This window comes from Mus caroli, unplaced genomic scaffold, assembly GCF_978045245.1.
Source record: "Mus caroli unplaced genomic scaffold, Mus_caroli_1 scaffold_10, whole genome shotgun sequence".
Taxonomy (NCBI): Eukaryota; Metazoa; Chordata; class Mammalia; order Rodentia; family Muridae; genus Mus; species Mus caroli.
In genome coordinates, this window is record NW_028227265.1 from 66,604,830 (window position 1) to 66,631,309 (window position 26,480).

At 35.3% G+C, this 26,480-nt stretch overlaps 1 protein-coding gene across 2 annotated transcripts in view; it reads right to left on the bottom strand.

The window, feature by feature from the left end:
* The window catches only part of Spock3 (SPARC (osteonectin), cwcv and kazal like domains proteoglycan 3), a 395,167-nt gene that overhangs the window by 109,495 nt on the left and 259,192 nt on the right, over positions 1–26,480 (bottom strand). For both annotated transcript variants that reach the window (XM_021169488.3, XM_021169487.3), the window contains exon 5: positions 11,869–11,992. In XM_021169488.3, coding sequence (XP_021025147.1) covers positions 11,869–11,992 — 124 coding nt within the window. The remainder of the gene's footprint in view (positions 1–11,868; positions 11,993–26,480) is intronic.

Below are 26,480 nucleotides of genomic sequence, written 5' to 3' on the forward strand. Positions count from 1 at the left end.
AGATCCCTTTAGCTCCTTGGGTACTTTCTCTAGCTTCTCCATTGGGAGCCCTGTGATACATCCAATAGCTGACTGTGAACATCCACTCCTGTGTTTGCTAGGCCCCGGCATCATCTCACAAGAGACAGCTATATTTGGGTCCTTTCAGCAAAATCTTGCTAGTGTATGCAATGGTGTCAGCGTTTAGAAGCTGATTATGGGATGGATCCCTGGATACGGCAGTCTCTAAATGGTCCATCCTTTCATCACAGCTACGAACTTTGTCTCTGTAACTCCTTCCATGGGTGTTTTGTTCCCAATTCTAAGAAGGTGCACAGTGTCCACACTTTGGTCTTCATTCTTCTTGAGTTTCATGCGTTTATCAAATTGTATCTTATATCTTGGGTATCCTAAGTTTTGGGCTAATATCCACTTATCAGTGAATACATATTGTGTGAGTTCTTTTGTGATTGTGTTATTTCACTCAAGATGATGCCCTCCAGGTCCATCCATTTGGCTAGGAATTTCATAAATTCATTCTTTTTAATAGCTGAGTAGTACTCCATTGTGTAAATGTACCATAATTTCTGTATCCATTCCTCTGTTGAGGGACATCTGGGTTCTTTCCAGCTTCTGGCTATTATAAATAGGGCTGCTATGAACACATGCTATGAGCATGTGTCCTTTTTACCAGTTGGGACATCTTCTGGATATATGCCCAGGAGAGGTATTGCTGGATCCTCCGGTAGTACTATGATGGCTCAGCTGTTAAAGGCTAGGCTCACAACCAAAGATATGGTACTTTTTATCAACAAATATTCTCTAAGCAGAATGATCAGAAATGTACATCACAAGTCTTCTATGCCATCTACTAAAATCTTATAGAGTATGCATTTGGATAATCTCTTAGAAAGTGTACTCTAAAATATTTATGATGCTAACTCTCTTACTACATGGTTCATATAACTCAGTAAGAAAATCAGGCTCTATTTATTCATCCATCCATCCATCCATCCATCCATCCATCCATCCATCCACCTATCCATCTATCTATCTATCTATCTATCTATCTATCTATCTATCTATCTATCTATCATCCATCTATCTGTCATCTATCTACCATTATGCATGCTTGTGTGTGTGTGTGTGTGTGTGTGTGTATGCGCGCACGCACGTGCACATGCATGAAGTCTATTAGTGGTTAGGAAAAGTGATCCTCCAGATGGTTATCCAGGTAAGTATTGATAGTGATCTAGAGGGTCATATGTAATGCTTTGTGCATATATTACACTTTTATGCCTACATTCAGTGTCTTTTGTTACTTCCTGTACAACAAAATCAGGCTGGTGGGATTGTTGCAAACTGTGAGTAGAATTTACACCCTTTGGAACTATAATGATATAAATTTAATTCTCCATCTCACCCACAGGTAGTCCCCAGAGTGCTGTTTATAGAAGCCTAAGATTGAAACATTATTAGGCACCTTTTTACATGAGAGCCCTCTCTTTCCTAGAACACACAATGATCAACAGTCTGTTTGAATTTATTGTTTAGTAGTTGATGAGACTAAAGGAGGAATTTCAGTTACTCTTGTTAAGAAGACCTAGTTATTTTGTGGTCATAGAAGATGAATACCAAGTGTTCCTTAAGTCTGAAAGAACTGAAGGAGGAAAGGGTATTGATGGGCTTCTGTGTTTCAAAGTAACCTCTGCTTTCCTCATTTCTAGTGAGGGTGATCTTAGAAAGCTCTATAAAAGGACTTCAAATGCCTTAAATTAAACCTCCATCTATCTCAGTTACTCAATTTCAATTTGTCTACTCTTATAGAGAAGTCAAGATGGGGTTAAGCCATGACCTCTCAATATTACAACATGTTTCTCCTTTTCCTGTGAACCATTTTGGTGCCTAGCTTATTGTTGCTCCACTTTGTTTGGAAAAATCAAACTGTTTGGCCATACGGTCCTCAAGCTTTCACCCTAAACATAAGCTGGAGGGTCAAGTGTTCTAAGAGAATTGCACAACCTACAATCTAATGGCAGTCTGGAAGGCCAAATGTACTGCTTCTGTTACCCAGACTCCTGGACCATCTGCAGGCTCCGTCTGGAGCATCCAACCAATTCTCACTATAGTTTCTGTACAGTGTTCCCCATATGCACTTATAACTCTTTCTTGAAAGTAAATCAAGTCTTGATATATCCTTTGCTATTGAATGTATAGAATCCTTACACCTCATAGCTTATCTTTAAAATCCACAGTCTTAAATGCTAACAATATATCAGATAGCCCACATACTAATGAGCGAATCTATGTAAACAGATGTGTTCTTGGTTGTGTTTTTTTTTTTTTTTCCAGGTGGGAAACCTTAGAAAACACATGTGAACCTCTTGTAGAAATGTCTTTGACAGGGGACAATCATTTAGAAAGACTGATACAAGATTGTCGCTGACATTAGGTCAAATCATCAGTAGCACTGCACTGCTTCTGGGAGGACTTTGGTCAGCTACAATGGAATGGTCAGGTAATTTGCATGGCACAGTGTTCCTAAATGCTTCATTTCAGGTTATGTGGTTGGATTGGTGCAATCTTTTTTTCACCTGTCTACATTTGAGTAAAATCATCATGCCATGGCCTATAGAAAAATCAAATGAAAGTTAATGAAAAACCTACTCAGACTTCTGAAGGAAGTTTTAAAGTATGTAAAGTTTTTTTTTAGGTTGTTGAATCTGCAAATTTGGAGAAGTATAAGAAAATGTATACTCCTATACTGTGTATCAGTGAAATCCTTTGATAATTTTTCTACTCTAAAATTTACATTTTTATAAGTTTATAGAACTATTTTCTAGTTATAAGCATAATTTTCTTTGTAAGAAAATTATTTCCCTTATTAATTTAATGTTTACATTCTTACAGTAATATCTTTATTTGTCAAATATTACATGAATATATCATTTTTAAATAGAACAATGATATATTTGTTCTATATCACAAACACTTTATTCATAGTGGTATTGAATATGACAAGCCTGCCACTATTGTTTGTGACCTTATTATATACTTTAATATCCTTGTGCTTGAGATTATTTTTTGAATGGTGATTTTAATGTATATTACTTTGTTTTGAGACAGGGTTTCTCTGTTCAACAAGATATGGCTGACCTGGAACTCTCTCTTTACATGAGACTGGCCTCGAACTCACAGAGATCGATCTGCCTCCACCTTCTAAATATTGGGATTAAAGGCATGTGCCACCACACCTGGCCATTGTAACATTCTTATAAGGTATACATTGCTACATATAAACTTTACACTTTAATTTTACACTAACATTCCATTTAGAGCACTGATTGATAATATCCATTGGCCATTTCAATAATCTTTTGTTTGCATATATGTGTCATGTGTCTTTGGCAGAGGAAATATGGTTTTCAAATTGAGTTCTAAGTATACTGATTTTGAACATTCTAAAGGCATCCTGAATGTATCAGCTGGAGTAATGTCTCAAACAAGTTACAATGCTGTGTGTTACAGATGTCTTTTAACTTGGCTTAACCTAGTTTGCTATCTAGAATATAAATTTTTAATGAGTTGGATCAGGTTCGTCCCTAAGAATAGCACCTAGTTTAACTGTGTGAACTTGCACTATTGCTGTTTCTTGGTTTTAGGATAATGATTTTAGTTAGAACCATCACACAAAATGTTTATTGAAAAAAATCTAAATTAAGAAAAACTTAGATTACTACCTTATATTTTTAATCAATTAATTTGGCAATTTGTAGTAAGGCTATCAACTATAATTACTATTTATAACAACCCAAGTATTACTATTATGATTATAATAATCTGAAGAATGTATAAATTATAACAGGGTGTTAAGAATTTGTGAAAAAACTTGGTGACTTATAAAATGTTATATGAGAATTTTGTAGTACAAACTTGTATTAGAAACACAAAGGTTCTCTTTTGCAAGAGACACTATGATTGCAAATGTGCTCTTTAAAAAATTGAAGAACATTATATCGACCATATCATTTCTCTGTTCTATGATGGCTACTGAATACCAATTTAATATTATTCTTCTCTAAGATATTTTTTGAAATTTCCCCTTATTACCTAAAATTGATATAACTAACTAGATTTAAAGTGATAAAAATTACTGAACAGTTTTGTCCTAAATTGTGACTTAAATAAGAATGTGGAAGCAGCACTGGATGATAAGGCTGAGCCTGATAAGGCTTAGCCTGAGAGATAGGTCAAGGAAAATTAAGACAGAATTACAAGACAAAAATACAAGAAATCAAGAATTTAACCTATGTATGTAAATAGAGGATAATTCTACACGCATAAAACTGAGAGATTCCTAAAACACTACTAGATGTAGTAGTACCTGAAATTTCCACTAAATATTTTAACTATTAGTGAAAATAGAAGGCTTTTTTTAATCAGTGGCAAAATTTCTCAAACATATTCCAGATTTGATATTTCAACAACCTACTATCTAAATAAATAAATGAATATGACATAATACTAAAACAGTTTCGAAAGATGGCCTAGTCGGCCATCACTGGAAAGAGAGGCCCATTGTACTTGCAAACTTTATATGCCCCAATACAGGGGAATGCCAGGGCCAAAAGAATGGGAATGGGTGGGTAGGGAAGTGGGGGGGTGTGGGGGAACTTTTGGGATAGCACTGGAAAAGTAATTGAGGAAAATACGTAATAAAAAATATTAAAAATTAAAAAAAAAAAGAAAAACACACAAAAAATAAAACAGTTTGGATGAACTCTCATAAAAATAAATTTATATATCTAATCTTGGCTGCATTCAATTTATTTTTATATCTATCTATCATCATATTTATTAGGCTTTGCTCCATTTCAATTGAAAATTTAAAAAATCTCATAAAATTTTATAATTATGATTCCAGATATACCCCGAAGAATTAAATATAGTGTGTTAGATTAAAAAAAATCAATATAACTTGAAGAAAACCTTTTTTATAATCAAAATTCCCTCTAAAAATAAGCAGTTATCTCACAGAACATGTTATGGTAAATCAGTGTCCTCCATGTTGTACGGAACTCTGTTTAAGAAAATATCTAATAAAAAAATAAATAAATAAAAAGAAAACTGCTGACAAGGCTATATGATCATCCCCATTGATACAGAAAAATTATTTGATATTTAATGTCCCTTGGTGATGAAATTATTAGTGTATATATATATATATTAGTATATATATATATATATATATATATATATATATATATATATCAGGAATATTTGCCAGAGCATTTAGCCAAGAGAAAAAATAGTAGGCTCCTAATCAAAAAAACCCACAAAATTGTCATTATTTGTTTAAGGCTTGATCTTATGTGCAACAAAAAATGAAATTACAAAAAAAACAACAACAAAAGATGATACAATGATGCTATGTGTGCACATGTCCTGGTTACCCTCTCCCTTCTGCCTTCTCCTACCACTGAAATCTTTGTCTCATCTATCCTTTTCTATTTTTGTGCTTCTTTGTTTTACTTTCTTGAGTTTATTTTTGTTTGTTTGCTTTTACACATAAATCTAAGGTCAGTCTGAGAGTGTACAAAAAACAGTTCAAAGAGAAACAGTACATATGCCTTTCTGAAGTTTGTTCTCAACATAAAACAGTCTCAACTTAAACAAAACATATTCAGGACGGAAGATAAAATTAAAGACCAACACATTTGCTAACACTTCTAATTCTTAGGAATTACAAATTTTCCCTGTTTCAGAGTATATGTACAATAACTAGATTTAATAACAAGTAAAAAGAAAATTATGTCTTATTTATGTGAAGACAAAAAAGAAATCATAAAGCATATAATTTTAATATTGATACTTAAATAGAATATAGTCACATGGCAACAAAGAATAAAATTGTTCTTTAATGTTAGTACACACACACATACACACACACACGCATATATATATATATATATATATATATATATATATATACATTTATACACATAAACATAAACATTCAAAGGCAATAATATGAATGTACTCCATCATGTTTCTCATTTATATCTATATGCAAAATACACCTGGTAAGCCTGTGTCTATTCACAGTGTCTCATCCTTGCCAATTTCTGCTTCATTTCTGCAGAAGTTTAGAGTTGCAGGATGAAATAGATTCTTTCTTTGCATACACACACACACACACACACATACACACACACATACACACATGATTTTTACAAGCAATGCCTGTTCTTGAGAGATCCACTCTGTTTAGTTCAACTTTCAATAAGATAATTCTACATATAATAGAAAAGAGCTTACAGCCTTCTATGTTGTCCTCACAGGATTTGTTTTACTGATGGTCTGCTTGCTTCTAACGCATCAATATGGTTTATTGATTTATTCTCACAGCAAATGCAAAGCACTGTTTATATAAACCGAAGAATTTAACATCCATGGTCTAACAAAGATGTTGTATTGGAGAATAAGTCCTAGTTCACAAAGATCGAGAATAAAAATCACATTAGACTTTGCCTGGAGTAAAGAAGCAGAGACCTTCATCTTTTATGTCAATTTCAAGAATGATTACCTCTCAGTCAAGTTTGAATGTAGTGATATTTTGATTTCTTCTGTCATTCCTAAATTTTAATGAATTCAGAATCCATTTGCTTTTTTTATTAGAAAAGAAAGATTAATACACTTCTGCAAAGGTCAATTACTTCTCTTGATAACAAAAAGGAGGAAATAGTATAGAAAGATGTTTTATGAAAATCACATACACTCCAAGTATTCTTCAAGTAAACCTACATTTGAATTGCTCTATTCTGTCTCTTAAGGGTTTTTAAATTTTTTTATTAGGTATTTTCTTCATTTACATTTTCAATGCTATCCCAAAAGTCCCCCAGGCCCTCACCCCCACTCCCCTACCCACCCACTCCCACTTCTTCCCTGGCGTTCCCCTGTACTGAGGCATATAAAGTTTTCAAGACCAATGGGCCTCTCTTTCCACTGATGACCGACTAGGCGGTCCTCTGATACATACGCAGCTAGAGACACGAGTTCCTGGGGGTACTGGTTAGTTCATATTTTTGTTCCACCTATAAGGTTGCAGATCCCTTTAGCTCCTTGGGTACTTTCTCTAGCTCCTCCATTGGGGGCCCTGTGATCCATCCAATAGCTGACTGTGAGCATCCACTTCCTTAAGGTTTTTATGTTTAATTTTTTTTAGCACTTTAAAACTTTTTGTTGAGGACCCTCAATATTTAAATTTCAGTCTTATAATTAATATGATTATATAGCAATTAATCTATGTCACTTTTATGTTATGTTCTTCATTTTTATGATGGTAGGTGTTTTGCCTGAGTGTATGTTGGTGTACCACTGGAACTATGGGGACTAGAAAAGGGTTCAGATTTCCTGGAATTGGATTTAAGGGAGTTACATAAGTCTATAACCCACCATGTGGATGCCATAAATCAAACCCAGGTCCTCTAGACAAAGAACCAGTGTTCTTCATCCCTGAGATCTCTTTACAGTCCAAACAAGTCATACAGTCGTAAATCAAATCGTGGTTATATAATTTGCCTAACATCTTCAATCAGCTGCCCTGTGAAATCTACTCTTCTATCCCACCCAGGCACAAGAACTTGGCCCCAATGTAATGACCTGCTTCTAATGAGAGTTTGTGTTAGAAACATCATTAAAGTTGCCCAAGAATTTCATAAATTCATTGATTTTAATAGCTGAGTAATACTCCAGTGTGTAAATGTACCACAATTTCTGTATCCATTCTTCTGTTGAGGGACATCTGGGTTCTTTCCAGCTCTTGGCTATTATAAATAAGGCTGCTATGAACATAGTGGAGCATGTGTTCTTATTACCAGTTGGAACATCTTCTGGGTATATGCCCAAGAGAGGTATTGCTGGATCTTCCAGTAGTACTATGTCCAGTTTTCTGATGAACCACCAGACTGATTTCCAGACTGGTTGTATAAGCTTGCAATCCCACCACCAACGGAGGAGTGTTCCTCTTTCTCCACATCCTCGCCAGTATCTGCTGTCACCTGAAAATTTTGATCTTAGCCTTTCTGACGGGAGTGAGGTGGAATCTCAAGGTTGTTTTGATTTGGATTTCCCTGATGATTAAGGATGTTGAACATTTTTTCTGGTGCTTCTCAACCATTCTGTATTCTTCACTTGAGAATTCTGTTTAGCTCTGTACCCTATTTTTTAATGGGATTATTTGAATTTCTGGAGTCCAGCTTCTTGAGCTCTTTGTATATATTGGATGGGGTAACACAATAACAAAAGAAATCACTTGATATGCACTCACTGATAAGTGGATATTACCCCAGAAACTTAGAATACCCAAGATACAATTTGCAAAACACAAGAAAATCAAAAAGAATGAAGACCAAAGTGTGGATACTTCATTCTTCCTTAGAATAGGGAACAAAACACCCATGGAAGGAGTTACAGAGACAAAGTTTGGAGCTAAGACAAAAGGATGGACCATTCAGTGACTACCCCACCTGGTGATCCATCCCATAATCAGCCTCCAAACCCAGACACTATTGTATATGCCAGCAAGATTTTGCTGAAAGGACACTAATATAGCTGTCTTGAGTGAGGCTATGCCAGTGCCTGGCAAATACAGAGTGAATGCTCACAGTCATCTGTAGGATGGAACACGGGACCCTCAATGGAGGAGCTAGAGAATGTATCCATGGAGCTAAAGGGTTCTGCAACCCTATAGGTGGAACAACAATATGAACTAACCAGTAACCCCCAGAGATCATGTCTCTAGCTGCATATGTTGCAGAAGTTGGCCTAGTTGGCCATCATTGGGAAGAGAGGCCCCTTGGTCTTGCAAACTTTATATGCCCCAGTACAGGGGAATGCCAAGGCCAAAAGTGGGAGTGGGTGGGTAGGGGAGCAGCCCGGGGGAGGTTATAGGGAACTTTCTGTATAGCATTTGAAATGTAAATAAAGAAAATACCTAATAAAAAAAGAAACACCATTATAATTCTCATTTTAATTTGCTAAACTGAACACAATAAACAAACATGGGGGAACTAATTACATAATCTGAAAAGGAAACTATAAAATAACAGGACTAGGGTATGGGCACCTGAAAGTTCTTCAAGCTATAGCACAGTCATACTCACTCTTTACTTATAGTATCTGTGAATGGACAGCCAGACAGAAGACCTCAATATTCCTACCTTCTCTCATTTTCATCCTCTACTTACAATATGTTAGAACAATGATTAACTGAACAATTACCAAGCCATTACCTCTAAAATATTTTATCTTCAGGTATTACATAGATAACCTAAGGGTATATGTTTTTCTTCGTAAAAATAACCTTGCATTTCACTTACACTCATTTGTTAGAGTGATTCACTAGAATGCTTTAACATATGTTCTTATGGATCTTCAGTTCTTTACTTCGTGATGTTTTATGCAGCTCAGCATCACTGTTTATAGTGCAAACCCTCAAGACTAGATGGTCTAGAGATTAATGGTCACTCAATACATACAATTATATTCACTAATCCACAGAAAGAAGGACAGTGGGTCAGGATAACTAAACACCAATATTCCTTCGAAATGTATTATTTTATATCTTCACATACAATACCAGTATCCTCTGAAAGTGACATTCATGAAAATAAAATTTTTAAATTTAGATTAAAAAAGGGAGGGAAATGCAAGTAGAATATATTCCATGAGAAAAACTATTTTCAATAAAAGAAAAATATTAAAATATGTAGATGGATTGCCTAGAGGTTTATTTTACTGACAAAACAACCTACCAAAAACCATGGTATTAGCAAGCCAACATTTCACAGCACATTTTGGACCATAAAGAGAATAATTAAAAACAGCATTTATAAAGTGAGTTTTAATTACTTTGTAACTAAAACACTATCAAGTAAGGCTTCCAATATAATTTCAAATCTGTGGAAATGACTTGATGGTAATCTGTTTTCCTATGAAACTAACGTTTTAACAGAAGGACCATCTACAGGAACATTATAATTTAAATCTTTGGAGTGAGGTAATGAACATCCTAGAGCCCCTATTATGGACAAGGATGTTCTGGATGCAAGCGCACTCTTACCTATATATAATGTTGGATTTATGTTAGCAGGCTGCTCAAAAAATCCACTATTTTCTGCTGACTCAAATGACTCAAGTATCAATGTTCCTATTAAATTTAGGATTCAAGTTTACTTCCCACATGTCTCTATCACTTTGCATGTTTATATGTGTACCCACTTATTGTAACTTTGTAAGTTGGCTTAGTGATTTCCTGTTATTATCATTTGACTTTTAATAAATCACTTGTGTGTTTTGTCCACTATGTACCTAATACATAAAATTGTATAATACAGACTCAATTTCATAATCAATTTACCGAAATCCAAGCCATATTGAGAGGAACCCGGAACACTGAACCTACTCTAATCAACAAAGCCAAGCTTTATCCCACTTTTAAAACTTCAGCAGACAAACACATGGCAGCGTATCCACAGGAATTCTGAATACTAAATGACAGTTACACATACTATCAAACTTTATTGCCTAAATTGATTATTCTAGTATTCTTAATGGGATTTATAATTGTGACATGCAAGAGGACATTTTTGTGAAATATTTCCAGATGCGGTAGCATTTATAATATATAGTCCTTGCCAAAATATTCTGAAAGTAAACAATTCCAGAATTAACTTTACAGCAAGAAAAACGATTAGGAGCCGAGTTGAGTTAGTCTTAAAGACATCATATATACAGTTTACTAAAAACAAACAAAAATACAAATCATCCTTTAGTGGTTTTCTACTGAATTCATGTGTTTACTGTGCAATATGCTGGTTAACTTAATGGAACAGTGTAAAACAGTTAATTCATGAATAAACTATGTGTAGTGAACTATGAGTTTGTAAACCCCCTACCCCATAATCAACAAACACATCTCAACTTCCCATGTAAGCTAATTTCTTTAATACTATTGAATCTTTTAAACTTTTAACATAGTTACTAGGAAGTCAGAATAATGTAGACAAAAACCAGGAACATGGATATAAACGTGCTACCAAATCTGGCTTTAATGATAATCAAAAGTGTAAAATTGGCCTTATCACTGTTACTTACTGAACCCCGTACTTCCAAAATATTCCTGGAAACTTAAATAAGATAACAAGGGAGATAGGGAATGAGACTTTATATAAATGTGGGAGTTGTAATTGCTGTTATAACAATAATTACAAGTTATGCTTTTTCTGAATTTATCAACAGAAAGGAATGAAGGAAACATTGGCATTTAGATATAAAGGCTCAGAATAATCACAACACTAGTATTTCATGTTCCTATAATTTTTATATAGGAGAAATAAATGCCATTCAGACTGCCATCCTTACCAGTGAGTTTATTAACATTACTTAAAAGTAAGTAAAGTAATTACAAAATAACCACATAGACAGATGACTGATTAACTCAGTTACTCTCTGTATCAGTTACTTTTGTGTGGTTGTGTCCAAACATCTGATAAAACTGCAAGCTAGATTTGCTTTGGCAGGAATTCATGAAGAGAAAAGTAGGTCAGTAAAGCATGGGATGGGTGGGGCACTGTGGAGGGGATAACAGATTACCTTCGGTCTCATCTCAGGGAGAAAGGGTAGATAGGAATTGGGGCCAGGCTATAAAATCTCTAATCACATACCCAATTGCTTCAGCTGGCTCTATCTCCTAAGACTCTGGAACCTTCCAGAGCAGTAACAACAGATAAGGATCACATGAGCCTTGGTAGTCACATCATATTCAAACCACAACCTGGATCAACAGGACTTATTTATTTCATAGTGAATAAGTAGAGCTCTCCTCACCTGTGAAGAGTAGGAATGCCCATCAGAACCACAGACTGGGCTGGCATAGGCAATAGGGCATGGCTTGCAGGTGGATGACGGGAGACCTCTCCATTGCTTATGGCTTCCTCCTACTTCTTTCATACTGTTAGCAAAAGAGACAAAAAGAAAAAGAAAGAAAGAAAGAAAGAAAGAAAGAAAGAAAGAAAGAAAGAAAGAAAGAAAGAAAGAAAGAAAGAAAGAAAGAAAGAAAGAAAATAATCATACTTAGTGCATCTGATTTTTAAAATTACATTTATATGAAACTGTCTTTCAGACCTGTCATAAAATGTTTGACGACATTGAGTTATAATCCCATCTAGATTGCATTAGTCTCTTCACACTGCTTGTTCACCTTGACCTTCTGTTTTTCTCAAGTCTCCAGAGTTCAAATAAAGCAAGGTTGGACTTCTTGGAAATTTTGTGTTAGTCATAGTCACAGAGAGTATACTTATATTTTCTTATGGAAATACTTTAATTATAAACACGAAATAACTATATATATAACTATATATCTGGTATATATATATATATATATATATATATATATATATATATATATATACCAGATGCAACACTTGCTAGAAATACAACATTTCAATTTCTGGAACATTCTTCAAACTTGCCCTTGTATTCTCTTTGATGTGGAGAAAAGAAACACAGGATTTCATGGTTAGGTAAAAGGGGGAGAGCTTACATTTAGAAGAAACAGATGTAAAGTACCAGAAATTTATAGCATCTACCAGTGTTTAAAGAGCCAAATTACTAGGTTTATTGACAACAACCCTGCTTTGATGGCTGGGAAGTGTCTCAAAGTGGACTCATTAGACTTTGATCTAAAACAACTTGGGAAAATCCATTCTCTTTTTAAAAATCATCACACTGATTCTTTCCCCTTGCTCATTTCTCTGCTCAATTTCTCTGCCTATTTATGGGAGAGTTTACACAGAAACAGAGCAGGACTAAGAAATAAGAGAAGAGGTGATTGGAAATCTATACAAAGACACTTAGAATTCCAAGTAAGTCAATATTCGTTCATTGCAATTTTCCACACGGTGAATAATCCAGTGTCTTCATGACAAAAGCAAAAATGTGGGTAAGAATCATGCACTCCTTTTCATAATCATATATTTTAATAAATTTACTCTCTGAGAGGTTTATTCTGTGAAACTCAAACTTGCAAAGCATGGTACCAAGCTAAATAGTTCCATCAGAGGAGAAGAGATTTGAGTTTTAAATCTGAAATTTTGACATTTAAAGCTATCATCAATCTATCATCTATCATATGTTGATCTATCATCCATCCTATCTATCTATCTATCTATCTATCTATCTATCTATCTATCTATCTATCTATCTATCTATTTATCTATCTATCTATCATCTATGTGCCTATCATTTGTCTATGTATCTATCACCTAATAACTATCTTATCTATCCATTATATTATCTATAAGCTATTCCCCTCATCTTTCTCTCTTCTTCCTTAGTTTCCTTTCTTCTTCTATATCTTTACCCCTTCCATTTTCTTCTTTTCTTATTTCTCCTTCTTTCTCACAAACCTGTCTCATACAGTTTGTCATAGTCTACAATAAATTATTGTATGATATCTTCATTTCTGATAAATAAATTATATGTAATGACCACATTATAACCTTACTTTCCTGCAGAATTTACCAGAAACTACAATATTTCTGACAAAATAATGGAACCAAGGTCCTGATATGAACTAAAATAATGTCTGGAAACCCTAGCAAAATGTTCTCATCCTTATCAATGAAAAAGTTGAGTAAGGCCTACAGGCAACAAGTACAGTTTACATGATGAACATATTAGAGACCCTGTGTACTATGTCTCTCGCATTATGATGTGCTTCATTGTTTTAAGTCTATTTGATAGCACTGTACATCATGGAATGTAAGTTTGCCCTCTCTGAGTCTCTCTCTGAGTTTCTCTCTCTCTCTCTCTCTCTCTCTCTCTCTCTCTCTCTCTCTCTCTGTCTCTCTGTCTCTCTCTCTCTCTCTCTCTCTCTCTCTCTCTCTCTCTCTCTCTCTCTCTCTCTCTCTCTCTCTCTCTCGTGTGTATGGGTAGGTGTGTGAGCACATGTGCATGTGTATGTATGTATGTGCATGTGCATGTTTGAAGGTGAATACATGTGTGTATGTGTTCACCAGTGATGGTACTTACCTCTCTCTGTGTGTATGTGTGCTCACCTATGAAGGTGCATGCCTATATGTATGTGTATTCATCTGTGAATATGCATGTCTGTGTGTGTTTGTGAGGTTACCTATGAAGATGTATGACTCTCTGTGTGTATCTGTGTATGTGTGTATTCACCTGTGAATGTCTTTGTGTGTGTGGGAGTTCACCTGGAGTTTAGAAGTTGGCATTAAGATGGTCTATAGCATCAAGCAATGGAAATACAGTGCATGAAAATACATCTTGATTTCATATAAGTGCTGGCACTCAAAAAATATATCCTTACCTTTATACAATAGTCACTTAGCTCAGTGCTCCATTCCCCCAATACTCTCAGAAGTTTTTCATGTACTTCTGAAACTTTGTAATTCTGCATTTGTTCAGCATCAGAAATGTTTATCAATAGCAATGCTATTTGCAATGTTTTCCATGGAGATCTTCAGTTCACAGGAAAATGAACTGAGAAGGTGCTATATTACCTCAGTTTCTAGGCCCTAACACTGGTATTTTATGTGAACACAAACATAAATACAGTTACATAAGACTAGAGTTTATCTTTTGTTGTTTGTTTTCTTAATTATACCCTGTTTTTTAAAAAATATAATTTTGAAAAAGAAGTGAAGTCATGAGAGTCACTAGAAAGGCCAACAGGGGCAAGTTGACATAATTGAGAATAGTAAGCTGGCTCCCACAATCAGGATGGTTTCCTGGCAACAATATCTATAGCAATGACAGGTGAAGCATTCAATGTGAGGGAATCATTAGGAAACATGTTAGACATAATACTCAAGCTACAGAAAGACCTTTATTCTTAGAAGGTAAATATAAAGTTTCTATTATTTTAAAATAGTATTTTTAAATTGTGTGTGTGTGCATGTGTGTTGTGCATGTGTGTGCATATGTTTCTGAGCCAGTGTCACATTCATACATATAGAGACTAAGAGAGAATTACTAGAAGTCAAATTTCTTCTTTACAATGTGAGTTCTGGGTTCAAACTCTGGTCTTCAGATCTGTGGAAATCACAAGTCACTGAACCAACTTACCAATCCTCTAGTTTTAAGGAGTTTCTATCAGAGACAGCACTGTAACTTACTCTATTGGTGAAATACACCCCTCAGGATGGGTATAACTCTGAAAAATATTTAAAAGTATGTTTCCAAAAGCAACCATGTTTCCAATGGAAGCAAGTACTTTTCAACCAAGTTTTTGATATTTGAGGTTAAAACTTGATTTGCTTTCTAATGGGGTCTCTGCATAAGCCCATCTCTTTCTGTAAAGAGCAGAGATGTTCTTATGCACCAAAGGAAATAAAGTGCTCAGTGTTAATGTATGATACCACAGGTCTTTTTCTCTAACAATTTTCTTTTCTAACTCTTACAACAGAAAACATTAAGATGATTCTTTGTCAATGCCAGTGTCTAATTACTGCAAAATCAAAATAGAAAGGGGAGTTTCAGTACAAGAAGCCTTCTCACATGCAGCTGGACACCCAGTGGAGAGATAGACTTGTTAGGTGAAATAGCTTCGATTTTCATATACAATTCAGTCTTTTTTGTTCTCCACTGCTTAGTTAGTATGTCACCAGGAAGAGCCTCCTATAAGAGCTAAATTATCTTTTTCTTTTTCTACTAACCATGACTGTCCTCATTGCTAATTCTGTACATTCAATCATAGTCTATTTAGCTTTCTGTTTAGCTAAGCGTGCTATGCATTTTATAATGTACTTTCAACCAAATAATCTATATTTTAAGATTTACATAAATTTCAAAGAGAGGATGTTTCCACAATGATTAACACTGAAAAACAAACTCATTTCAAATGACTTGCTTCATATATGATTACATCATTAGTCATTTGAGGTCAGTTCCAGAAACTTCCCTGAGTCTTAGTTTGTTCACTTATAGAATCCTAGGCTTCATCACCATGGTTCATTCCATCTTAATTAATACAAGAAGCTAAAATTTGTAATGTGATTACTTACATGATAATACTCAAGAAACAATTAAAAACACAAAATACATGCTGCCCATGAAGTATGATTTTAGAATCTGACAATGTTTCCAAGTAAAACCAATATAGCTTAAGATGGTTAGAACAATATTAAATCAGTCTAGAAATTGCTAGAAATGTTCCAATTAGAAATATAAGTTGTTTGATGGTGGCTAGTGGTAGACATGGAATGATTGCTAGTAAAAATGGACAGATAAAATATGTTCATATTAAAGAGGAATGGTTTTGTTAAGAGAAAGTGAAAGAGACCAAGAAACAGAGAGATTTTGAAGAAACAGATAACAATTTGTAACAGTGTCAAAAAAAACTGTAAAATCATTACAAAAGAATATAATTCAAATTAGAGCATATGAAAAATATATGTTCTAATACCTAAATCCCTTAGTCAGATTTCAGTACTTGGGAATTCTCAGTTCTGAAGATATACAAATACAAACGCCAGGTTGATATTAGATGCCCACATTAAAAGGAAAAGCATTTGCAATAGATTATTTCAAATACATGTGCATCTTTTCTATGTAGCAACACTGTTTTTACTTAGTCCCATGAACAAGGGAAAGTAAAATAATCTGCTAAATCTGTATTAAATTGGGTATTTTATTCTGTGAATTCTAAAGCAAGAGCAGCTTGATATATTGCTTGCCTACTAAATGCATAGAGAAAACATTTTATTTTCATTATAAAGTCTATATTTGTAGTCTATTAAAATGAAGAAACATTGGTTGAGCAGGCACTCTTATCAAGGGATATTCCCCCTTTGACTGCCATGCCTTTAGAAAGCATGGCTCTCTTCATGAATTATGTAAAGGGTCTAGTAAGAGGACAGATAATATTATAGGGTACCATGTGTTATGAAAGAGGGTATGTCAAAATTAAATTGAATTGCCTTATAGGAAACCTCTTGCAACTATAGATGCTACCATTTGCATGATCTATGTATTTTATGTCAGTAATTTGAACACTGATATAAACAGTAATTTTAGCAAAATAGTTACTTTTTGAAAAATATTACTATTAAGTTGCTATGAGACAACAGGTACATGATAAGAAAGTCAAATATGTGTGTATGTACGTTAGAATTTATTTTTCAAGACAAATTAAGAAAAAAAAATCTTTTTATTGGCTTGCTACTGACTTGTTCAGCTTTCTTTTTTATGTAGCTTATCCTCATCTGCCCAAGGAGGGCACCAGGCACAGATGTCTTGTCATGCCTACATCACTTTTTTTTTTCTTTTTTCTTGGATATTTTCTTTATTTACATTTCAAATGTTATCCCCTTTCTTGGTTCCCTACCACTGAAAACAAACTATCCTACCTTTCTTCCACTGCTTTTATGAAAGTGTTCCCTCACCCACCCATCTACCCACACCTACCTCCCTGCCCTGGCATTCCCCTACAATGGGGCATTGAGCCTTCACAGGACCAAGGACCTCTCCTCCCATTGCTGTCCAACAAGGCCATCCTCTGCTACATACGCTGATGGAGCCATGAGTTCTTCCCTGTGTACTCTTTGGCTGGTGGTTTAGACCCTGGTAGATCTAGGGGTCTGGTCTGTTGATATTATTCTTCCTATGGGGATGCAAATCCCTTCAGCTTCTTCAGTCATTTCTCTAACTCCTCCATTGCGGACCCACTGCTCAGTTCAATGGTTGGCTGAAAGAATCTACCTCTGCATTAATCAGGATCTGGCAAAGCCTCTCATGAGTCAGTTATATCTGGCTCCTGTCAGCAAGCACTTCTTGGCATCCACAATAGTATCTGCATTTGTTGACTGTGCATGGGATGGATCCCCATGTGTGGCAGTCTCTGGATGGACTTTTCTTCAGTCTCTGCTCCACACTTTGTCTCTTTGTATTTCCTCCCATGAGTACTTTGTTGCACCTTCTAAGTCTTCATTCTTTTTTAGTTTCATGTGGTGGTCTGTGAACTGTATCTTGGATATTCCAAGCTTTGGGGCTAATATCCAATTATTAGTGAGTGCATACCAGGTGTGTTCTTTTGTGATTGATTTACTTACCTCTTTTGATACTCAAAATACCTCGAGACAAACCCACAGGCTAATCTGAGTTTAGAATTTCCTTAATTGAGATTCTGTCTTCATACATATATCTAGAATGTGTCAAGTTGACAAAATCTATGACAAACCATTTATGGACTGGGATTGGACACGTAAATATTTCCAGAAGATCATATGTGTCAATATTAGAAATGTATGATTATATGTATGGCAAACATCTAACCAATTAATCACCATATGCAGAGTTCTAGGTTTTTGCATAACTACTAAAGAATGATATTTTTGTTTTAATGAAAATAATTATTATGATACAAAACATAAAATACAAAAATTATATTCTATAATTTTAAGGCAGTCTCTCTCTATGTGTCTTTGTGTGTGTCTCTCTCTGTCTCTCTCTCTCTTTTTCTCTCTCTCTCTATATATACATATATGTATATGTATATCTATATATAATTATATATTATCATGTATTATTTTGTTGTGTCAATATATTATGAACAATAAATAATAAGAGATTGCTTGTTTCAATTCTTTCTGCTGGCCCTCAGGGCTTCAGTCCTGTTACTCTTCAATACCTGATTATGTTCCCCTCTTCACCTCCCTGTCAAAACAAGCAACCTTGGAAGGTAGGAGGTGGGGGAACCCTCTAGATTCTCTGGAAGGTGAGAGACTTTCAGAACTCAAAGGGAGATAACCTAGATTAAATGTCCTACAGTTGGGAGAGGGAACTTTTAGAGCCCACCTCCAGCAGAATGAAGGGCATCAAGTGGATGGATGGGGTTGTCATCCCATAGTCAAAAACTCTGACCCAGAATTGCTCTCATCTGAAAGAACTTCAGGAACAAAACTAGAGAAGAGCCTGAGGAAAAGAAGGTCCAGTGACAGTCCAAAATTGGGATCCAGCACAGGGGGAGCCCCCAAGGCCTGGTACAATTATTGATGCTATGATGTACTTACAAACAGGGGCTTATCATGACTGAATCTCCCCCCTCCAAAAAAAAAAAAAATCTAACAAGCAGCTGAAAGAGTCAGATGCAGATATTTATATCCAACCAACAGACAGAAGCTGTTAACCCCTATGGTTGAATTATGGAAAAGCTGGAAGAAGCTGAGGAGGAGGGCAATATTATAGGAAGACCAGACCAGCAGTCTCAACTAACCTGGTTCCAGGGATCTCTCAGATACTGAACCATCAACCAGGCACCATCCACCAGCTGTTATGAGACTCACAACATATATACAGCAAAGGACTGCTGGTTTTGGACTCTATCAGGGAAGATGCACCTAACCTTTGAAAGACTTGAAGCCCCAGGAGTGGGGAAGCCTATTAGGGTGGGGGTGGGAGCATCTTCTTAGAGACAGGGATGGGGGCAAGGTGTGGGATGTGGAACAGTCCAGTCAGAGGGTGGGCCAGGAGGGGTATAAAGTCTGTAAAAATGATTAAAGAATAACAAATAATAAAAAGACTAGAGAGAGAAATACACAGGTTAGTTATCTTAACATTTTTGATGCTCATGTATTTAAGTTTGAAAGTGTTTTGCTTCACTATTTACTGTTTATAATATTCCTATAATAGATGTTAGTCAAAAATTTAAATGTTACAAAAAATTACCCTAATACTGAGATGTATTTATTAAATATTAGTTCTACCTTAGGAAATGTGGATATGAGTTTAATTTATATTCAAATTTTACTTTAAAACAATCTTCCACTGGTGCTGGTGAGATGTCTATATGGTTTAGAGCATATATTGTTCTTACAGAGGATCAGAGTTTGGTTCCCATAATCCACATGAGTGGCTTACAATTTTCTCACTCCTACTCTATTAGAACTGATGCCCCTTCTGTCCTCCTGGGGGACTACACTCACTGTATACACACGCAAACACAAACATACACACAGAGACACACACACACACACATGCACAAATGAACACACACACATACACAAACGCACACACGTAAAACATCACATTAACTGAAATTAATATTTTTTTTAAATTTATTACCAGCATCTATTGTGTAGAGAAAAAAGCCTTCTTAATTAAGCTTAAAATTTATATTAAAATAAATATTCTATTTGTTTCACAGTAGGGAAAGCATATTTAATTATGAAAATTATCTCATTTCATTTTGATTGATGTATATATTAGCATCACATATCAGCCTATGAGAATTTTCACTAAGTCAAAATTTTTATATTAAAACAAGCATTATGAGCTCCTCAGTTTTCTTGAAATAATGATGTTCCCAAGCCAAAAAATTCTTGAAGTATTAACTGCATTTATAGTTGATATTGAAATAATCCAATATTGTCAGTAGTGAGAATGGTATTATCTAACATCTGACAAAAGCAAACCTGTGTCTTTTAGCAACAAGAGGGATTCTACATGTAGAAGAGGAGATCTGAGTTTGAAACATTACTGACAGATACACAATGGAATAAGCAAAAATGCAAACAAAATAACAAACAAAACAAAAACCTCTACTTCAAAGAAAATGATTAGCAGTGTTATATTTCAAAAAGATATATGAAAGCATGCTATTTGAGCATTCAAAGTATATTTTACACTTCAAACTGTATCTTGATTGTGAAAAATCCTTTTGATTTTTTTTCCATTTGCACACAGAAAAACATATTTTAGTTGCATTTCAAGAAACAGACCTGACAGCTTTAGCAGAAGCAGGCACTGAGTAATTGCTGCATTTTATTTAAGAAAACAGCCATTAAGGGCCAGACAAAGTTCAGAGAAGAAAAACATAGCTTTGCTTTCATGTAGTATCTTCACAGAAGTCATAATTATTTGTTTCTCCTTTCTTCCTGTTTCATTGAAAATGAAAGCTTCGACAAATGCCGAGTGGGGAAGCTACCACATTTTTATTTCATTTGATGTAAACCCTGATACAAAGGACTAAGAACATTAAACCTTCAGGGTGTTTCAAGCTTGAAAATAATTAATATAATTAAACAGAGTAGCACCGTTTTCCCCATAATATTTTTATCTCCACTAGATGGTATTTATTATATATCCTGAAGAAACAGATAGATATTCAATGACGCTACAGTGCAAGAAGTGTTGAGGCAGATCTGCTAGATGCAGATTCTTCAATCATTTATACCTAGTCACTTGTACTACAGCTAAAATGTTATCAGAAAGCCTTTCAAATTCTATTTAATCTGTGTTTTATCACCAATGGATATTAATTACCCTCTAAACTACATGACATAGTTCACTGGATTTTTTCACTTACCTATGAGTAAACACTTTATTTTTTTAATTAAATATAATAAAACAGGAGATCATTGAATTCATGGAGGTGTTGATGTGTGCACACATGTGTAGAGTGTGGTACATGAAGGCCCAAGAAGAAAAGGGAAAAGGGATCTACTGTTCATCCTTCAGGTTCAGGTTCAATTGCTACTGCTCTCTCTCTCTCTCTCTCTCTCTCTAGTATAGAGCATATGCTGACTCCATAAGCAAACAGCACACATTTATCCTAATATAGGGGCATAGATAGCCAGTTTGCAACCTACATTTGTACATAGCATATAAAATCTTTACAAGTGATTATCTTCCCATTCAACCAAAATAACATTGGGCTAAATTTCCTTTGACGCCTATACACCCCTGAACATCGTCTTTCCTCCCGTCATGTTTCTGTCAAGTGTCCTGCATCTGGATTTAATGATAATGGAGCCGCTAAAGGGAGAACACTTTCTTCTAGACTAAAACCATGTGTAACCTCCTCAATGGAGCCTCTCCACATACCAGTCAGCAGAAGGCAGCTGGGCAGTAAGAGATGTCATCGCAATCACAGCCTGGGATTGTACACAAATTGCCTGTAACCACAGCATCCATACCATTTTGACATCTGGGCAGTTTGTCCAATCATATTCTAGACTTCCCTTCACTGAAATCACTCTTCCAAAAATAGAACTTAGGATTCTTGAGAATGCATTTTTTTGATCTTTTTTTTTTTGGGGGGGGGGGGGAGGGGGAAGAAACCACAAAGTCATTTTATTTGCAATAATATAAGTTTTATTCTACAGTTACCGTGAATAATATCTGAAAGTATTTCATGATTAAAATCCAATGTGGGCAGGGGCATAATCTCAGGGTTCTCAGGTGACAATCTGACTCTTGCTTCTTCTAGCTCATTGTAGCTTTGTACAGTCCTATGTTTAGGACTCAATTTTCTCTGCTTCATCTTAATGTAGCTTTTTCCTATTACATCTGTGTCAAACTCTCTCCAACTGTCTGATAAGAACTGATATGATAGAATTTATCATTGACTCTGACAATCCAAGACAAACTCTTATCCTGAGGACCTTTCTTATTTTGTCATTTAGATGATATTGATTGTTACAGCCTGTGAGATTATATTCACTAGATACAGAAAGCGAGCAGTAGACCACTTGTGGGCCATTGTGCTATTGACCTCATAGAGATTATTAAAGTGTGAAATCAATTGTCTCACAGCACAGCAATGCCAAGAATGGAGCTTGTGTTAGAAAACATCTTAATTAAAATTTATTTCTTAATTTCACATTTTTAAAATATTTTTTATTACGTGTTTTCCTCAATTACATTTCCAATGCTATCCCAAAAGTCCCCCATACCTTCCCTCCCCCCACTCCCCTACCCACCTATTCCCACTTTTTGGCCCTGGCATTCCCCTGTACTGGGGCATATAAAGTTTGCGTGTCCAATGGGCCTCTCTTTCCAGTGATGGCCGACTAGGCCATCTTTTGATACATATGCAGCTAGAGTCAAGAGCTCCGGTGTACTGGTTAGTTCATAATATTGTTGCACCTACAGGGTTGCAGATCTCTTTATCTCCTTGGATACTTTCTCTAGCTCCTCCATTGGGGGCCGTGTGATCCATTCCAATAGCTGACTGTGAGCATCCTATTACTTTGTCGATTACCTACTGCATTTGATTAACTCCTAAAAGGATCTAAAAGGAGGATACATGATCTACAGTGACACTGTCAGACACCACTACAGTACACCAGGAGATGCTGTTCTGCATAACAGGGGCTCTATGGCAACTTAACAACTTTCTTTTCCTGAAACTTTCCAGTCAGTAGATTTCATGTTCAAGTCCATTGTCAGCAGATTTTAGCAATACTTTGAAATTATTTTTGAATTTTTGTATTTGAGCTATTTTAAAGATATTTTTAGAAATTATTTGTTTTACCTCCCTTGTCCCCACTTCAGAATTCTCTAGGATATGTATTTGTCTTATATTTGTGTAGAGTATAATACACAATCTTCATGGATAAAGAATGAAAGTATTAGTGCCAGGCATGGTAGCAAATGTCTTTAATCCCAGCACTCGAGAGGCAGAGGCAGGCAGATTTCTGAGTTTGAGGCCAGCCTGGTCTACAAAATGAGTTCCAGGACAGTCAAGGCTATACAGAGAAACCCTGTCTCAAAAAACAAACAACAACAACAAAACCAACCCCCCCCCCCAAAAAAAAAACCAACAGCAAAAAACAAAAAACAAAAAAACAAGAATGAAAGTACTACTAATAGGAACATTTCTCTTCCAACTCTACTTTTTTGGTGGGTTAAAAACAGAAGAAGGAAGTTATAAGGCTGACTTTATTCATGTTTATGGTACAGTTCTACAAGTGTTGGTAACTGAGGGAAGGCTGAATGGCTGTGGCAAGTAGACTTTATTTTTTGTGGGTAATATAAAGTATGGATTCTGTGACATAAAAGGTAAAATAATTTAAAAGAGCCAAGAATATCTTTCAGGATATATGGTCTATAATCTTTGCTCTCTGAACTATCTTCTTGATTATTTCTGTGTTGCACCAAAAAAAGTTTTTTCTCAATATATTCACATACTTTTTTCTCTATTCAATACCTTATTAACTACAACCCAGGACTTTTGTTCCAATGTGTACAAAATTGTAATAATATAAACATTCTACAAATATCATTGAATAAATAAGTGGATGGATGAAGAAAAATAAAGTAGAAGGCAGCAAGGGAAAGGGAGAGATAAGTAATATAACACAGGATTATTTGCTAAAACACTCATGGTCCTGGCCACTTTCCTAACTATACACTCATTTTAGAAAAGAATGCTTTATACCTCATATTACCCTCCTTCAGGAACACTTTAATAAATATTTCATAATGAATGACATTATTTTTCAAATTAAAAGCTAGTTAATTAAAATAGAATAAAAATCACATAGTTGGCTCTGAATTCAAATCTGTTTTAGCTTGCCTAATAATTATTCTAAGCACAGCCTAAAGAAATGCAGCAAAGCACCTTACATAATCCCCTTTAGAAGCTTCCATTAATACAGAGCTCCTTTCAGTCTTGCATTTCAGATCTTTTTTTGTTTTTTTGTTTTTTGTTTTTTTGTTTTTTCAAGACAGGGTTTCTCTGTGTAGCCCTGGCTGTCCTGAAACTCACTCTGTAGACCAGGCTGGCCTCGAACTTAGTAATCTGCCTGCCTCTGCTGCCACTCAGGAGCTTTGATTAAAGGCATGTGCCACCACCACCCGGCAACATTTCAGAATTTTTAAGATAACTTTCATCATTCTCCTAGGAAGAAAGTATTCAGAAAATTAAAATTTTGCTATTCGAACTATAAAAGAAAGAGAGATTTATGTAGACTTATTTTCAGTGATTTTTTTTATTTTAAGAAAACTGCAAATATGTCACAGATTTTTCTTTTCTTATGTGACACTTTTGTGACCATAAAACTCGCATAATCTACCAGTTCATATTGCTTTCTTTTTGTAAAAGAAAGTGCTACTGTTTGTCTATACACTTTTTTTATTAGATATTTTTTATTTACATTTTAAATGTTATCTTTCCTAGTTTCTCCTTAAAAATCTCCTGCCCCCAACCCACCCACTCCCATTCCTGACCCTAGCATTCCCCTATACTGGGGCCTAGAACCTTCACAGGACCTATGGCCTCTCTTCCCACTGATGACCGACCAGGCCATCCTCTGCTACATATGCAGCTAAAGCCACAAGTCCCTCCTTGTGTTTTCTTTGATTGGTGGTTTAGTCCCAAGGAGCTCTGGGGGTACTGGTTAGTTCATATTGTTGTTCCTCCTATGGGGCTACAAACCCCTTCAGCTCTTGGATACTTTCCCTAGCTCCTTCATTGGAGACCCTGTGCTCCATCCAATGGATGACTGTGAGTATCCACTTCTGTATTTGCCAGACACTGGCAGAGCCTCTCAGGAGACAGCTATATTATGCTCCTGTCAGCAAGTTCGTGTTGGCATCTGCCGTAGTGTCTGGGTTTGGTGGTTGAAGCCATAAAACATATGAGTCAAGAGTTTTCATCTCCCTCACCAAGAATCCCAACATCCCACAAGTGAGAAAGTTGGTGAGATGGTGTTGGCCTGTCATGCTTAGTGTTATGTTGCAGAAAACCAAACAAAAAATATTCTGCAAGTGGAAGTTGGAAACAGAACACAAGTATTCCTCAGCAAATGGGACTCCCAAAGGTTAAACTAACCTGACATAGAAAACACTCTATGAGGACATGAATGTTTTCTTACACTGAAGTCAAGATCAATTAAATAACTTAACCTAAAAAAACTTAGGACTTCAACGCTCTCATGATCCAGATCCTTATTCATTTGTACCTTGGTTTTGATAAAATTTAGTCTTGAGTTATCTAGTATTTAGGGTAGGGCAGTCTAAAGAAGATCTCTGGCTTATATTATTTTAACATTTTCATCTTACTGCTGTATTATCTAAGTGTGGTAGCTTGAGTTTTTTATGAACAGACAGGTTGCATTATGTTTGGGTAATGAAGTGTTTTCCAATACATCTGTTGAAGGATTGACTTGACTGTTGATGTTGAGAAGTGATTGGATCCTTAGGGATTTTACTGAATCTTAATGAATAGCTTAAACTATTGATGACTTAATAACTCCATATAATATTAGAAAGCAGGCAATGTTAGAGGGAGAAGGTCACGAGGAAGCAGGGGGCATGATTTCAGAAGACTATATTTCAAAGTGCCTGATAACTTCTCTGTTTTCCAACAGCCAAAATTTAATCATCTATCCTATATTATAACATGTCCATCTTGATATTCTGTCATTGGTAAAACTCAGAAGAATTAATCTGGTCAATCATGAACTGCATCTTCTAAGAATTTGAACCAATGAATAAATAAATGAATGAATTAATTAATTAATTAATGACTTTCCTAATAAATGGCTTTAAATAAAATATTTTGTCACAACAACAACAACAAGAAAAATAATCTATTAACAAGAGATTCCTTGTTCATATTCATGGGTGGAATATTTACAACTGACTGCACATTCATTTTTCTTTGTATATACACAGTTTAATTGTTTATTTAT